The 14,851-nt window shown below is 42.8% G+C and overlaps 1 protein-coding gene across 5 annotated transcripts in view; it reads right to left on the reverse strand.

Moving 5' to 3' along the window:
* Positions 1 to 770: 770 nt before the first annotated feature.
* LOC144091112 (5-hydroxytryptamine receptor 4) overlaps positions 771 to 14,851 on the reverse strand; it is a 60,438-nt gene continuing 46,357 nt past the window's right edge. For 3 of the 5 annotated variants that reach the window (XM_077623161.1, XM_077623162.1, XM_077623163.1), the window contains one exon: positions 771 to 2,597. In XM_077623161.1, the coding sequence (XP_077479287.1) occupies positions 2,504 to 2,597 (94 nt within the window). In that variant the 3' untranslated portion in view covers positions 771 to 2,503. The remainder of the gene's footprint in view (positions 2,598 to 14,851) is intronic. The other 2 variants (XR_013305623.1, XR_013305622.1) reach the window with 2 other exon arrangements.

The following is a 14,851-nucleotide window of genomic DNA, read 5'->3' on the forward strand; positions in this document are numbered from 1 at the left end:
TGAAACTTGTACTATTTAATGTTCGTCATAGTTAGATGATCATAGTTTGATTTTATTCATTCATTCATTTTCTGAGCTGCTTATCCTCACAAGGGTTACGGGGGGTGCTGGAGCCTATTCCAGCTAACTAAGGGCACCAGACGGCCAGCCAATTGCAGGGCACAAAGAGACAGACACCCATACCTAGGGTCAATTTAGAGTGGTCAATCAGCCTACACTGAATTTTTTGGGGATGTAGGAGGAAACCGGATTATCCGGAGAGAACCAACACGAGCCCGGAGACCATGCAAACTCCACACAGCGAGAACCGACCTGGAATACAACCCTCAACCCCAGGACTGTGAGGCTGATGCGCTAAACCCTCTTCCGCCAGGCTAATTTATGAATTCTTGTAATTTCTTGCTCCACACCTGACCATCACTCACAGCACACCAAGATACTGCTCACCCAATCTACATGTGTTTTGTGGACTTGGAGAAGGGGTACTCCGGGAGTATGGCATACCAGAACCCCTGATATGTGGGGTCCGGTCCTTCTATTATCGGTGTCATAGACTTGGTCCGCATAGATGGCAGTAAGTCGGATCTCTTTCCAATGGGCTTTAGACCCTGCCAAGGCTGCCCTATGTGAACAATCCTGTTCAAAATTGTTATGGACAGAATATTTAGACTGGTACTCGGACTTTTGGTCGCCGGACGTTTGGTCGCCGGACTTTTGGTCGCCGGACGTTTGGTCGCCGGACGTTTGGTCGCCCGGAAGGTTATTGATAATTATCATTTAAAATTGTTGCTCAAATTCCCTAAATACAAACTGCAAAGTATTATTTAGTCATACTTATTGCCCCATTAATTATTAGGCTAAAGAAAAGCTCAAAATTTCCCGTACTTTTATTGTATTTTGTTGGAGAACTTGTTAAGACCCTGACTGACGTGCCTTCCTAATGGGACAACTCATGTACATACAAACTCTTATACACTCACACGTCCGCTCAGTGAAACTACTCAGGGCCATTGTTGGCTTTTATTGATGTGTAGACCGTGTTGTTTTACCTTGTTTTGTCGCTGGACTTTTGGTTGCCGGACGTTTGGTCGCCGGTTGTTTGGGTCCGGGCGACCAAACGTCCGCGACCAAACGTCTGGCGACCAAAAGTCCGGTGACCAAAAGTCCGGCGACCAAACGTCCGGTCACGATTTAGACTAAGGGTCTGCAAACCGGTCCTTGAGGGCCAATGTGGGTGTAGGTTTTTGTTCCAACCGATCCAACACAAACAGTTTAACCAATGAGGTTTCTGCTGAAACAAGAAGCACCTGACTGCAATCCACTGATTGCACTTCTAAGATACCAGATTGGTGGAAAGGTTTCTTATAGGATGGAATGAAAACCGGCACCCACTGTGGCCTTTTCTGAAATAGTTTAGAGACCCCTGATTTAGACACTGCGGTGGTGTCGATGTGGTCCAGGTTGGTGGCCTCAGTATTGCAGCCCTGCTTTTTGCAGATGTTGTGGTCCAGCTGGCTTCATCAGGCCATGCGTGATCTTCAACTCTTACTGGAACGGTTCGCAACTGAGTGTGCAGCGGTCGGGATGAGAATCATACCTCCAAATCTGAGACTATGGTCTTCAGTCGGGAAAAGGTGGCATGCCCTCTCCGTGTCAGGGATGAGGTGCTTCCCCACATGGGCGACTTTGATATCTCGTGGTCTTGTTCACGAGTGAGGGAAGATTGGACCGGGAGATCGACAGGCGGATCGGGCCGGCGTTTGTAGTGATGCAGACTCTTAATCAGTCCGTCGTGGTGAGGAAAGACCTGAGCCGAATGGTGAAGCTCTATTTATCGGTCGATCAGTTATGATCACGAGCTGTGGGTCGTGACCTAAAGATCCCGGATACTTGCGGCTGAGATGAGTTTACTCCATAGGGGGCCCGGACTCGCCCTTACAAATAAGGCGAGAAGCTCGGCGTAGAGCCGCTCCTCCTCCGGATTGAGAGAAGCTAGATGAGCTGGCTCGGAAATCTGATTAGGATGCCTCCTAGACACCTCTCTGTTGAGCTGTTCCAGGCATGCCCCACCGGGAGGAGGCTACAGGGCCGAGCCAGGACGTGCTGGGGAGACTGTCTTCCGGCTGGTCGGAAATGACTTGGGATCCTTCCAGAAAAACTGGATGAAGTGGCTGGGGAAAAGCAAGTCTGGGCTCCCCCGCTGAAGCTGCTGACCCCGCAACCCGACCTCGGATAAGCAGAGGAAGATGAAGATAATATATAAATGTTGTATCACGCAAACGCTGATCTTTAATTAATTTGTATACACCAAAAACAATATAAAAACAATGAAGAAACTGTAATGCTTAGTTGGCAAATGTTCACAAGCTTACATGAGTTCTTAAATTATATCTTGATACGATTACATTACCGACCAGTGCGGTACAGTTAGATCATTTGGCCGCAGTTTGCGCCACAGTGGATATTTGGCATCACGGCAGGCCTCCAACTGGAGGAATCTTCCTCATAATGGTCCGAGTGAATCCTGGGACTCCTGCTCGTTGGCAAGGATGGTTCTTCTGTTGTCACAGTAGCTTCGATTTGGCAGGAAGGACAATCTAAAGAAGAAGCACAAACAATTTCTTGTTCTTTTTTCTTTTCCAATTTTTACTCGGTCGAAGTTGAAAGTCTATATGAATAAATGGATGGATAATTTCTTATCACCAGTGACAATGAGAAGTGAACAAGCAAAGTCAAGTGTTTTTTTTATAGAAGAACATGCGTTTAGGCGAAATCATAAATTTCTGATCTAATAAAAATACAACACTGCTGACTTTTTGAAGAAATTACATTGACTTATCTGCTCAGTGAAGGGGTTGCCAGAGCAAAACAGTCGATCCGCATAATAGATTTTGCATAAGTTTTATGTACGTTCTCCTGACACAACCCACACACGCCGTATTGAACCTGGGCCACCACTAGGGCAGCGGGGCGTTCAGACCACTGAGTCACCCGGGCATTCAAAACATTTACTGTGATCCTTCACCACTTTGCAGCTTCAACATTTGCAGCTTCAATACATCACATTTTTTATATGAAGTATAAAAAAGTCAAAATTCACGCTAACCCTAACCGTTGCAAATGGAAGACCCGGGATGAAAATTGACGGAAGTCAGGGCTCCGCTTCTTCTGGAGCACTGAATTGGGTGGCACTCAGCGCTGAAGAAGAAGAAGAAGCTATATTTAACCGTAGAAGAAAATTGAGGCTCTGAATAATATAAAAGAGAAGGACAATGTCGTGCCATTTCCTGGTTTCTTCAGATTGTATATCAAATCGCGCACATTACTTGTGGATTAACATTCCGCCAGGCCTATTCCCGTTATGTTTACAGTTTGAATACCGTAATTACTCGCATATAAGCCGCTTTTGTAGGACAAAAAAATTAGGACCGAATCGAAGGTACGGCTTATATGCGCATAAAACACGACTTGCAACAAAACTGCAATTTGACAGCGCCGTGACGCGACATGTTGACGTCACTGCAAAATGGTGCCCATGCGTGCACCGTGACATGATGACGCAAGTGAATGCTGATACGGTAATTTATTTCAAAATAGAGAAAAGATAAACAGATAAAATGCTAAACAAAATGTATGTTGACGTCTATGAATTAAGATTATGAAAAAAATGCATAAAACGTAAAACGTTCCTGTCACTGCTCGCTCGGGGCACGGCCATCTTAGTGAGGTCACGGGGCGCAGCCTTCTTAGCGAGGTCGGAGCACAGCCATTATAGGGAGGTTGGGGCGCTGCTCTCTACATTTCTTTCGCCAGACGTGATTAGCCTTGATTTTGAAATGAAACAAAATTCCACCTAGATTTTTTTTCGGTGTATTTCTTGTTCGAAAGTGACAACTGTTATAGACTGTGATTGTGTCACTGTAAGAATGCACCCTGGAACCTTAAGTGTTTGCCACAGTTTCTCCACGTCACTGTTTTGATGTAACGATTGGCTGATTGTAAATGAGTGTTTTGTTTACTAAAATCTTCTGAAACTGTCACCGGGTAAGCATGCATTATTTACTCCGGTTATAGCAAAAACTATGGGAGTAATATGAACCATCAAAATCATTGAGATGTTTTGTCATTAGATGCAATATGGCTGCTACAACACCTTAACCTTCTGGTAAAAGAATTGTAATTTCTGTAATCAGAAAGCATCAGTTCTCATCAAGATAGACTTATTTCTTTTTTCAAATTGAATAATTTGATATTTTGTATTTACAAAGACAGGCATTAACTTCCTTATGATATTGACCCTAATAATGTGCTTTTGATTCATGCAGTATCTCAGAAATACCACTTGTGAAGATTTTCCCTTCAAAGTAACACATTTGTACTTCCTATTAAAACCATGAATATGGAGGTGCAAATTGGGAATTAGGGGGAGGCTTACACGCGAGGAATTGTACAATTAAAAAATTTCAAGGCAACTTTCAGGGTGCGGCTTATACGCGTGGGTGGCTTATATGCGAGTAAATACGGTAGTCCTCAAAAATGCCTCCAAAGTGCCAATGAGCCCAAGAAAAGACATGATGACAGTGACCACCGAAAAAGTGACTTGTTATGCTAAAGGCATAGCACGCCATTGCGGCATTAATGAATCTATTGTGTATTTTACAAAGAAAGAAGTGAACATTTGGAAAATGGCCACAATGTCCTTTTCCAAGGACACTAAGCGAGTGGTAACCATTATGAATAAAAAAAAGAATGAACCAACATTATGAGGCATTCACATCGTAGAAGTTGGAATAACGATAGAACGTCAGCACATTAATTGAGACACTCAGAAGCCCTCCACCCCCCAACTGATGAGGACTTCGTAGAAATGATCACATCGGGGAGTGAGAGCAGCGGACAACAATGAGAATGAGGATGAAGAGCGTGGTCTTCCTTTATATAAGACATCTGCAGGAGATCTTCAATATGGCAAGCAGCCCCTACGGTGCCCCCTGAAGATTACATCGATGATCCAATGCCTTTGGAATCTGACGAAGCGGACTTGATCTTGTTTTTTTAAAAATCAAATAGAAAGGAACTATTTTCACTTTGAGTACAGTACTTAAAGTATTTACGATTTTTTTATTCATATATTATACTTAGATATTAATACATTACAGTCTTTTCATATGCCTATAACTGTAATAAATACACTTCTTGATAATTGTAGTTGTGTACTTGTATTTTTGCATAGGCGCGAAAACGTAGTATGGTACGTAGTAATAATAGGGGTGATTCTACTTCGCAGTTTTTCGATTATCGTGGCCATGTCTGTTCTACAATATCCGTGATATACAAGGGATTACTGTACACAATAATTTTAATTTTATTGAATTGAAAGCTTTATTGTCATTGTACAACGAGGTGCATTCCAGGTACAGCCTGACCGGACAATTATAACATACATACATATATTCACTCCCGGGAGATTTCGCCAAGGTTTTCCACTCCAGTCTCGTGATGTGCAATACCGCCGAATTTGGTGCCTTTTCTGGCCTCTCTCCTACATGGCTGTCCTATCCCCATCCAATGAAGGAGATCAAGCACCGTGTCCAGCTTGTGGTTGGTTGATCCTAGTGGTCTCTTGCAGCATCCAGCTTGTGATACAGCTCTCCATCTGAAGGCCAGCAGCCCTGGTAGAGTCTTCAGTAACCGAAAATGGGCACTACATTGTTGTTTTTTGGTAGTAGAATTTCTCAGGATTTTTGATTGACTGAACCGTGGCATGTTTTCTATATATGGATATTTGAACCGTTTTTACAATGGTGATATTGCGATAATAAAGGTGAAGTTTACATTCATCAAAATGATCATTCGCCTTATTGACAAAATGCGTACACCCGCAATGAGGGGGCGTGGGAGACCGGAGCAGTCAAAAGAAAAACACAAATGTTCTTAAACTTAGGCAGCTCATTTTCTGCCTGTGTTTTCTGAACAGGGATTGTGTTTGCTGTCCAAACATAGCTCTGTCTGTCCTGCTCTCAACAAGTAGAGACCTCCAGCAAATCAAGCTTAGGAGGATTTTGTGTCCAACAATTCAACGCCTGGCTAGTTTCACATGTAAATTCATGAAAATGGTGGGCTTGATTACAGACAAACAAGAATTAAGGGTGAGACCAGAGGCCATATTGCAACAAGTGTTTAGTGAAGCATTAAAAAACAAAGTATTTTAAATATACAGGAAAAAGCATCTAACATCAGGCAAATGAGTCAAAGATAATTTAGCACGTCAGCTTAGGTCTATTAAATATTCATTTATATGAGCTCATTTGACAAGAACAGCACTCATGAATAAATCATAAATATGACTGTATCCCCATGGTGCTAAATAAACGGACAGGCAACATATATTTAGGAGGGAAAAGGGATATCTTTTCCATGTGCGCCACAATTAATCATAAAATGTTTGCTATTTGTTCTACGAATTTCTAACTATTAATGTAGCAACAACCTAGTGGTGTCAGTGTTTTTTAATTTCAGTTGGGTCAAGTTAGTACAGACGCTCCCCTACTTACGAACATTCAACTTACGAACAACGGTACATACGAACATGTCTGCAAATTGCGTTTAAGTCCAAAAATGTTCGCAAGTCCAATTTTGTATTTCGCCCCTTTTTCGGAGTAGTACTTCTTTCCGCCGCTAATACCGACGCCTGGCGCTGTGAGAGCTCAGCTCACCCAGCATCTACCTTCTTCTTCGTTGCAATGCGGAAGTGCGTGAATGTATCTCCAGTGTGCAAAGAACCTTTTTCATTTGTATCATTAAATATCTCATGCATCCAATATTGAATATGGTTGGTAAAAAGCTAAAGGCTTCTATTGAGGGAGTTGCAAGGAAGAGGCAAGCCATTTCATTTGAAACGAGTGGCAATAATAACGAAGCTTGATGCACGTGAGAGTGGTGAGCGTTGCACATTCAGTACCATTTATAAACAGAAAGATCGAGCAGCAGGACCCAAATATTGAACGTTGCACAAAGTTTGCAAATCAATTGAATGATGCCATACAGTGCTAACGCATCATTTATGATGAAAAAAAGAAGAAAACTGTGCAATCGTCATTAGGTCGCTTCTTTTGGCCAGTTTCTAATACATAAATCTCTCTCTACAGTACTGTACATATTCTCTCCATTTTATTAAATGTTTTTTTTCAGTACAAACCAATGCGTGTTACTTATACAAGCCTTAAACATACGAATGCACTTGTATAAACCTTCAATATACTTATATCGGCCTTAAACATAAATTATAATACAAAATATAGCACTGAATCAACTTACAAACAAATTCAACTTATGAACAATCGCTCGGAACCAATTGCGTTCGTAAGTAGGGGAGTGTCTGTATTGCTAAATGCCCAACTTAATAAGGGATTGTTTCATAAAAATTACCCTAAACTTAATCGTGCAGCTGCTGAAGCTGATCCACTAACACAGGGGTCACCAAACTACGGCCCGCGGGCCGGATACGGCCCGCCGGCACATTTGGACCGGCCCTCTGAACAATACCAGAGGCGCTATCGGAATTTTTTTTTTTTTTTTTTTTGATTTTTTTTTTTTTTGGGGGGGATGCGGCCCGCTGGCACATTTGGACCGGCCCTCTGAACAATACCAGAGACGCTATCGGATTTTTTTTCCTATTTGGCCTTGAAGACTGGGACATTTTAATCTTGTGTTTGGTTCATTGCACCCCTGCTGAGCCCACAAATCATCCCAGTGAAGCGGGGTTCGCATTGCTTCTTTGGTGACATGCGCGGGGAGAGTGTTTCCCTTTGATGCATGCGGGCACGTCCACCGTTGCATGCACGAGCAGTGTTACCGAGACATCTGGACGATCGCAGGTGAGGGCGGAGCCCTGGGACCATCGCGGACTATTCAAGCATATTAAAACTGCAACCTGTTTGAGAACGGAATAATGGCGAAAAAGTTAGGTGAGAGAAAAATTGATTCAGAATGCAGGATATTTAACCTGGAGTGGACAAACGATTATTTTTTTGTTTAATGCAAAGAAAAGGCTGTTTGTCTCATTTGTCAAGAGACGGTGGCGGTATTCAAAGAATACAATCTTTGCCGACACTATGAATCCCGTCACAAAGACAAGTACGATAGATTGCAAGGCCAAATACGAGCAGACAAACTCTCAAAGCGAAAAAGTGGACTACTATCTCAGCAGAACCAGGCATCCGTTCGGGCCAGCTTTTGGGTTGCTAAATTGATAGCAAGCAGCGGTAAGCCTTTCACTGACGGAGAGTTTGTTAAGAAATGTATGGATACTGTCGCGGAGGAGGTGTGTCCCGAGAAGAAAGATGCATTTAATGCCGTAAGTCTGTCGGTGAGTACAATGACCAGACGCGTTGAAGAAATCGGGAGTAATGTATATGCCCAGCTGCAGCAGAAGACGAAATAATTTGACTTTTTTTCATTAGCACTGGATGAAAGCACGGACGTGCAAGACACAGCGCAACTGCTCATTTTTATTCGTGGAGTTAGCGCAAACTTTGAGATTTGCGAGGATCTGGCAGCCCTCCAAAGTCTCAAAGGGACTACAACGGGAGAGGATATTTTTGACAAAGTGTGCCAAACCATGGAGAAGTTGGACCTGGACTGGTCAAAGCTAGCTAGCATCACGACTGACGGGGCTCCTAGCATGGTGGCCGAAACTCGCGGTCTAATAATGGGACGCATGAACCGGGAGTTGGAAAAAAGGGGTCTCACCGCCCCGCTACGAGTCCACTGCCAAATTCACCAGCAAGCACTGTGCTGCAAAATGTTGACGTGGGATTCTGTAATGACAGTTGTGGTGTCGTGCATAAACTTCAGAGCAAAGGGAGAAGATTGTGCATGGCACAACAGAAAGTTAATGTTCCATGGCTCTTTCTGTTACAAACTGACACCGGCCCCCCATCAGAGAAGGGAAAAGTTATGTGGCCCTCACAAGAAAAAGTTTGGGGACCCCTGCACTAACAGAACCCCACCAGGATTTGATAAGCTAAATTGTCAAACAGTTTGTTTTAAAAGAGGATAATTACATAAAGACGCCTTGTGGTGGACTTTGGGCTTATTCCCTCTAGGGTCGCCACTGCAAAACAGTAGCATCTCCCTCTCACTCACTCTGAGTGTTCCCCACAAGGTCCACTTCCCTTCACCAAGCAGGGGTGAGGACCGCTAAATTTGTATAAATGTACCCCTCATCCTTCATGCCTCAGCAAAACAGAATAGAAAAAGTCTTCAGTTATAGAAACCATTTCTTTTATGGAGTTGTTGCCTTTCCCCAAATTATTGGAGCGATCGATTCATTTTCTGTAAGTAAAATGTTTGTCTTTCAGTAAAAGTTCTAATTCCATCACTATTTTCTTTATCTACAGTGGCGTACATCACCGATTTCACAACAGTATGATGCCATACAGTAATACCTCGAATATCGCGGTTAATGGAGACCAGACATAGCCGCGATAAACGAAAAAACGCAAAGTAGGATCACCCACTACCACACTACGTTTTCCCGCGTATACAGAAATACAAGTACACAAGTACAATTACCAAAAAGTGTATATTTATTAAATATTACAGCTATAAGCATATCAAAAGACTGTAATGTATTAATATTTGAATATTCATTAGGGTCGCGGGGGATGCTGGAGCCTATCCCAGCTGACTCCGGGCCAGAGACGGGGACACCCTGAATCGGTGGCCAGCCGACCGCAGGGCACAAGGAGATGAACAACCATGCACACACACCCATACCTAGGGGCAATTTAGAGTGTCCAATCATACATGTTTTTGGATGTGGGAGGAAAACGGAGTACCTGGAGGAAAGTCACGCAGGCTCGGGAAGAACATGCCAACTCCACACAGGGGGAGCGACCTGGATTTGAACCCAGCACCCCAAAGCTGTGAGGCTGACACACTAACCACTCAGTTGCCAGGCCGCCCCCAAAGAGGAATTGTCGGTGATGATTTCACTGGAAGGCTAAAGGTAAATTGACTATGTAAGCCAGTAAAGTAGATTTAGTATAACAGGAAGACTTAGACACACCGAGTTGTAGTTTGTTATGTTTCCAAGCAAAAATTGAGTTAATACAACAAGACTGATCACGTGATCGGAAATCGGACCTGATCACGTAATTTTAGAAAGGTGAGAGTTGTAATGGACATGCACATTGTTAACAGCCACATCAAACATTAGGAGTCTTATTCTCGGGACTTTTATTCAAACTTTGACACTTTGAGGACAAATAGCAGCCTAGTGTCTATTTTAGTGAAAGAGGATCTGTTTCTGATCTGAATCTACAGTGTCACTACAGACGCTCCCCTACTTACGAACATTCAACTTACGAACAACGGTACATACGAACATGTCTGCAAATTGCGTTTAAGTCCAAAAATGTTCGCAAGTCCAATTTTGTATTTCGCCTTTTTCGGAGTAGTACTTCTTTCCGCCGCTAATACCGACGCCTGGCGCTGTGAGAGCTCAGCTCACCCAGCATCTACCTTCTTCTTCGTTGCAATGCGGAAGTACGTGAATGTATCTCCAGTGTGCAAAGAACCTTTTTCATTTGTATCATTAAATATCTCATGCATCCAATATTGAATATGGTTGGTAAAAAGCTAAAGGCTTCTATTGAGGGAGTTGCAAGGAAGAGGCAAGCCATTTCATTTGAAACGAGTGGCAATAATAACGAAGCTTAATGCGCGTGAGAGTGGTGAGCGTTGCACATTCAACACCATTTATAAACAGAAAGATCGAGCAGCAGGACCCAAATATTGAACGTTGCACAAAGTTTGCAAATCAATTGAATGATGCCATACAGTGCTACCACATCATTTATGATGAAAAAAAGAAGAAAACTGTGCAATTGTCATTAGGTCGCTTCTTTTGGCCAGTTTCTAATACATAAATCTCTCTCTACCGTACTGTACATATTCTCTCCATTTTATTAAATGTTTTTTTTTTCAGTACAAACCAATGTGTGTTACTTATACAAGCCTTAAACATACAAATGCACTTATATAAATCTTCAATATACTTATATCGGCCTTAAACATAAATTATAATACAAAATATAGCACTGAATCAACTTACAAACAAATTCAACTTATGAACAATCGCTCGGAACCAATTGCGTTCGTAAGTAGGGGAGCGTCTGTACTGAAAAGCAAAGAGAAAGTCCAGGGATGTCGATTATAATGTCACTGGAAGGTTCAAGGGAAATTCAATATGGAAGTCAGTACAGTAGATTTAGTATCACAGGAAGCCTTTGACACAACTATTTGTAATTTGTTATGTTTCCAAAGCGAAAAAAATGTGACAAACTTAGGGGACGCAGCTTTCATCGTGTGCTTATATATACCATATTTTCACGACTATATGGCGCACCGCATTTAAAGGCGCAGTCTCAGTAACAAGCGCTATTTCTGTATTTGACACACACAAGGCGCACCGCACCAATACACGCAGCCAGGGATGGCAAAACATGCACCAGCTTGATCATACACCAGCTTAAACATACGGACACAGGCTAAAAACACGTTTTTAAAAAGTCAACGGAAGCAAAACTGAGTTCGGTTGTACTTTATTTAGCAATTTTACAATGTACTCACGTTTTCTGATCAAACCCACAAATCCATCAAAGTCCTCATTTTCTGTGTCCGAATTGAACAATTGTCCAAATGATTCATCAAAAATGCCGGGTTCCCTCTCTTCATTGTCGTAGTCACTCACATTGCCATGTGGCTACACAGAAATGATGCCGGCTTTGGCAAAAGCTCGAACAACAGTGCAAGCAGACACGTTAGTCCAAGCGGCCACAATCCATTCGAAAATAGTGGCGTAACTAGCCCGGCGCTGCCTGCCACCCTTCGTAAAGCGATGTTTGCCACCTATCATCCATTGTTCCCATGCTGCTCACAACTTTGCTTTGAACGCCCGGTTGATGCCGATGTCCAGCGGTTGGAGTTCTTTAGTTAAGCCTCCAGGAATGACGGAAAGCTCGGAGTTCATTTTCGTGACTTGGTGAGTCGCAAATCAAAAGTGACGGCGAGCCATCCGGTCTCTTAACATACACCTCACGTAGCCAATCTCTCATTTTCTCCTCGTCCATCCAGCCCTTTTGGTTTGCCTTCACGATGACGCCGGCTGGAAACTTTTCTTTCGGCAGCATCTTTCGCTTAAAAATCACCATAGGTGGTAGTTTCTGTCCATTAGCATGGCAACCAAGAACGACGGTAAAAGCGTCTTCTTATATACACACACAACGGGGCGAATGAATATTTTGTCAACCACCAATTGTTCAAGTTATCTTACTTGAAAAGATTAGAGAGGCCTGTAATTGTTTGTCAACATGGGTAAACCTCAACCATAAGAGACAGAATGTGGCAAAAAAATCCGAAAATCACATTGTTTGATTTTTAAAGAATTTATTGGCAAATCATGGTGGAAATTAAGTATTTGGTCAATACCAAAAGTTCATCTCAATACAGTGGTACCTCGTCATACGACCGCTCGTCATACAAAATTCTCGTCTTACGGCGGAAATTTTGATCGAATAATTCGCCCGTCATGCGATCAAAATTTAGTGATGCGACCAAGCCAGGTCTTTTTTGCATGTCTTTCGTGTATAACAATATTTACGAGCACGGAACGATTAATTCAGACGAGTTTCTCCTAAGACCAGGAAACGCACAACGCGCATGCGCGTGCAAAAATAGGGCTTTCTGGGTAATGAAGTATACTCGTGCACACAACACCCATAGGCAATGGCAACCTTTCTCAGAATAAAACTTCAATACCAACAATCAATACGTTGGTAAGCTCAACTATTGTATTTCCTGTTATTCTTTCTAAGGAAAGAAGCTCCCGCGATGGTTCTTTTAAGACTATTTCTCATTGGCAAGTGGTCGTGCGTTATCCTATTGTGAGGACATTTGTGTGCATCATTTTGGGAATATTTTGAAGGCAATACAACAGCAAACAGTCCATCGATAGCGAACGTGAGGGTGGAGGCGTGGCAAACCGCCAACCCGGAAAACGAAGGTAACAAAAGATTACAACAAAATTAGAATTCAGTTTTGTGTAAAGTTACATTAAACGTATGCTTGAGTGTCTGTATATATTAATCCAAGTTAATTTAAATTTGTTTGTTCCGTTTACGAGTGCGTTGTCGTGGAAGATAAAACAACCCCCCCCCCCCCCCCCACGCCCCCAAACGTCTCTGTCTCCCGTCGGAGAAATCTGCCCAATTTTAGTTAGATTAAACACATTTTATTACTATTAAACCACTAGTTATGTTACTTTGTTAATAGATGGCGAATTAGAAGAAATAAAACATTTTTCCAATCCAATATCCTGTTTTTGGGTTTTTTTCAGAGGGCTGGAACGAATTAATTTGTTGTCCATTCATTTCAATGGAAAACGTCCGCTCGAGTTACGAGAATCTCGTCATACGAGCTCAGTTCCGGAACGGATTAAGCTCGTATCTCGAGGTACCACTGTACTATGTTAAGTACCCTTTGTTGGCAATAACGGAGGCCAACTGTTTTCTCTAACTCTTCACAAGCTTTTCACACTGTTGCTGGTATTTTGGCCCATTCCTCCATGCAGATCTCCTCTAGAGCAGTGATATTTTGGGGCTGTCATTGGGAAACACGGACTTTCAACTCCCTCCACAGATTTTCTATACGGTTGAGATCTGGAGAATGGCTAGGCCACTCCGGAACCTTGAAATGCTTCTTACAAAGCCACTCCTTTGTTGCCCTGGCTGTGTGTTTGGGATCATTGTCATGCTGAAAGGCCCAGCCACGTCTCATCTTAAATGTCCTTGCTGATGGAAGGAGATTTTCACTCCAAATCTCTCGATACATGGCCCCATTCATTCTTTCCTTTACACAGATTAGTCATGCTGGTCCCTTTGCAGAAAAACAGCCCTAAAGCATGATGTTTCCACCACCATGCTCCACAGTGGGTATAGTGTTCTTCGGATGCAATTCAGTATTATTTCTCCTCCAAACACGAGAACCTGTTTTTCCTCCCAAAAAGTTCTATTCTCCCAGTCCTGTTCAGGATCATCCAAATGCTCTCTAGCAAACCGCAGACGGGCCTGGATGTGTACTGGCTTCAGCAGGGGGACACATCTGGCAGTGCAGGATTTGAGTCCCTGGCAGCACATTGTGTTACTGATAGAAGCCTTTGTTACTGTGGTCCCAGCTCTCTGTAAGTCATTCACTAGGTCCCGCCGTGTGGTTCTGGGATTTTTGCTCACCGTTCTTGTTATCATTTTGACGCCCCGGGGTGAGATTTTGCATGGAGCCCCAGATCGAGGGAGATTATCAGTGGTCTTGTATGTCTTCAATTTTCTAATAATTACTCCCACAGTTGATTTCTTTACACCAAGTGTTTTACCTAGTGCTGATTCAGTCTTCCCAGCCTGGTGCAGGTCTACAATTTTGTCTCTGGTGTCCTTCGACAGCTCTTTGGCCTAGGCCATAGTGGAGTTTGGAGTGTGAGACTGAGGTTGTGGACAGGTGTCTTTTTAGACCTCTTTCACAGCCAGAAATCTTGCTTGTTTGTAAGTGACCAAATACTTATTCTCCACTCTAATTTGGAAATAAATTATATAAAAATCAATCAATGTGATTTTCAGTTTTTTCCCCCACATTCTGTCTCTCATGGTTGAGGCTTACCCATGTTGACAATTGCAGGCCTCTCGAATCTTTTCAAGTAGGAGAACTTGCACAATTGGTGGTTGACTAAATACTTATTTGCCCCACTTTATATATACAGTGGTACCTCGAGATATGAGCTTAATGCATTCCGGGA

This window comes from Stigmatopora argus, chromosome 16, assembly GCF_051989625.1.
Source record: "Stigmatopora argus isolate UIUO_Sarg chromosome 16, RoL_Sarg_1.0, whole genome shotgun sequence".
In the NCBI taxonomy this organism is placed as follows: Eukaryota; Metazoa; Chordata; class Actinopteri; order Syngnathiformes; family Syngnathidae; genus Stigmatopora; species Stigmatopora argus.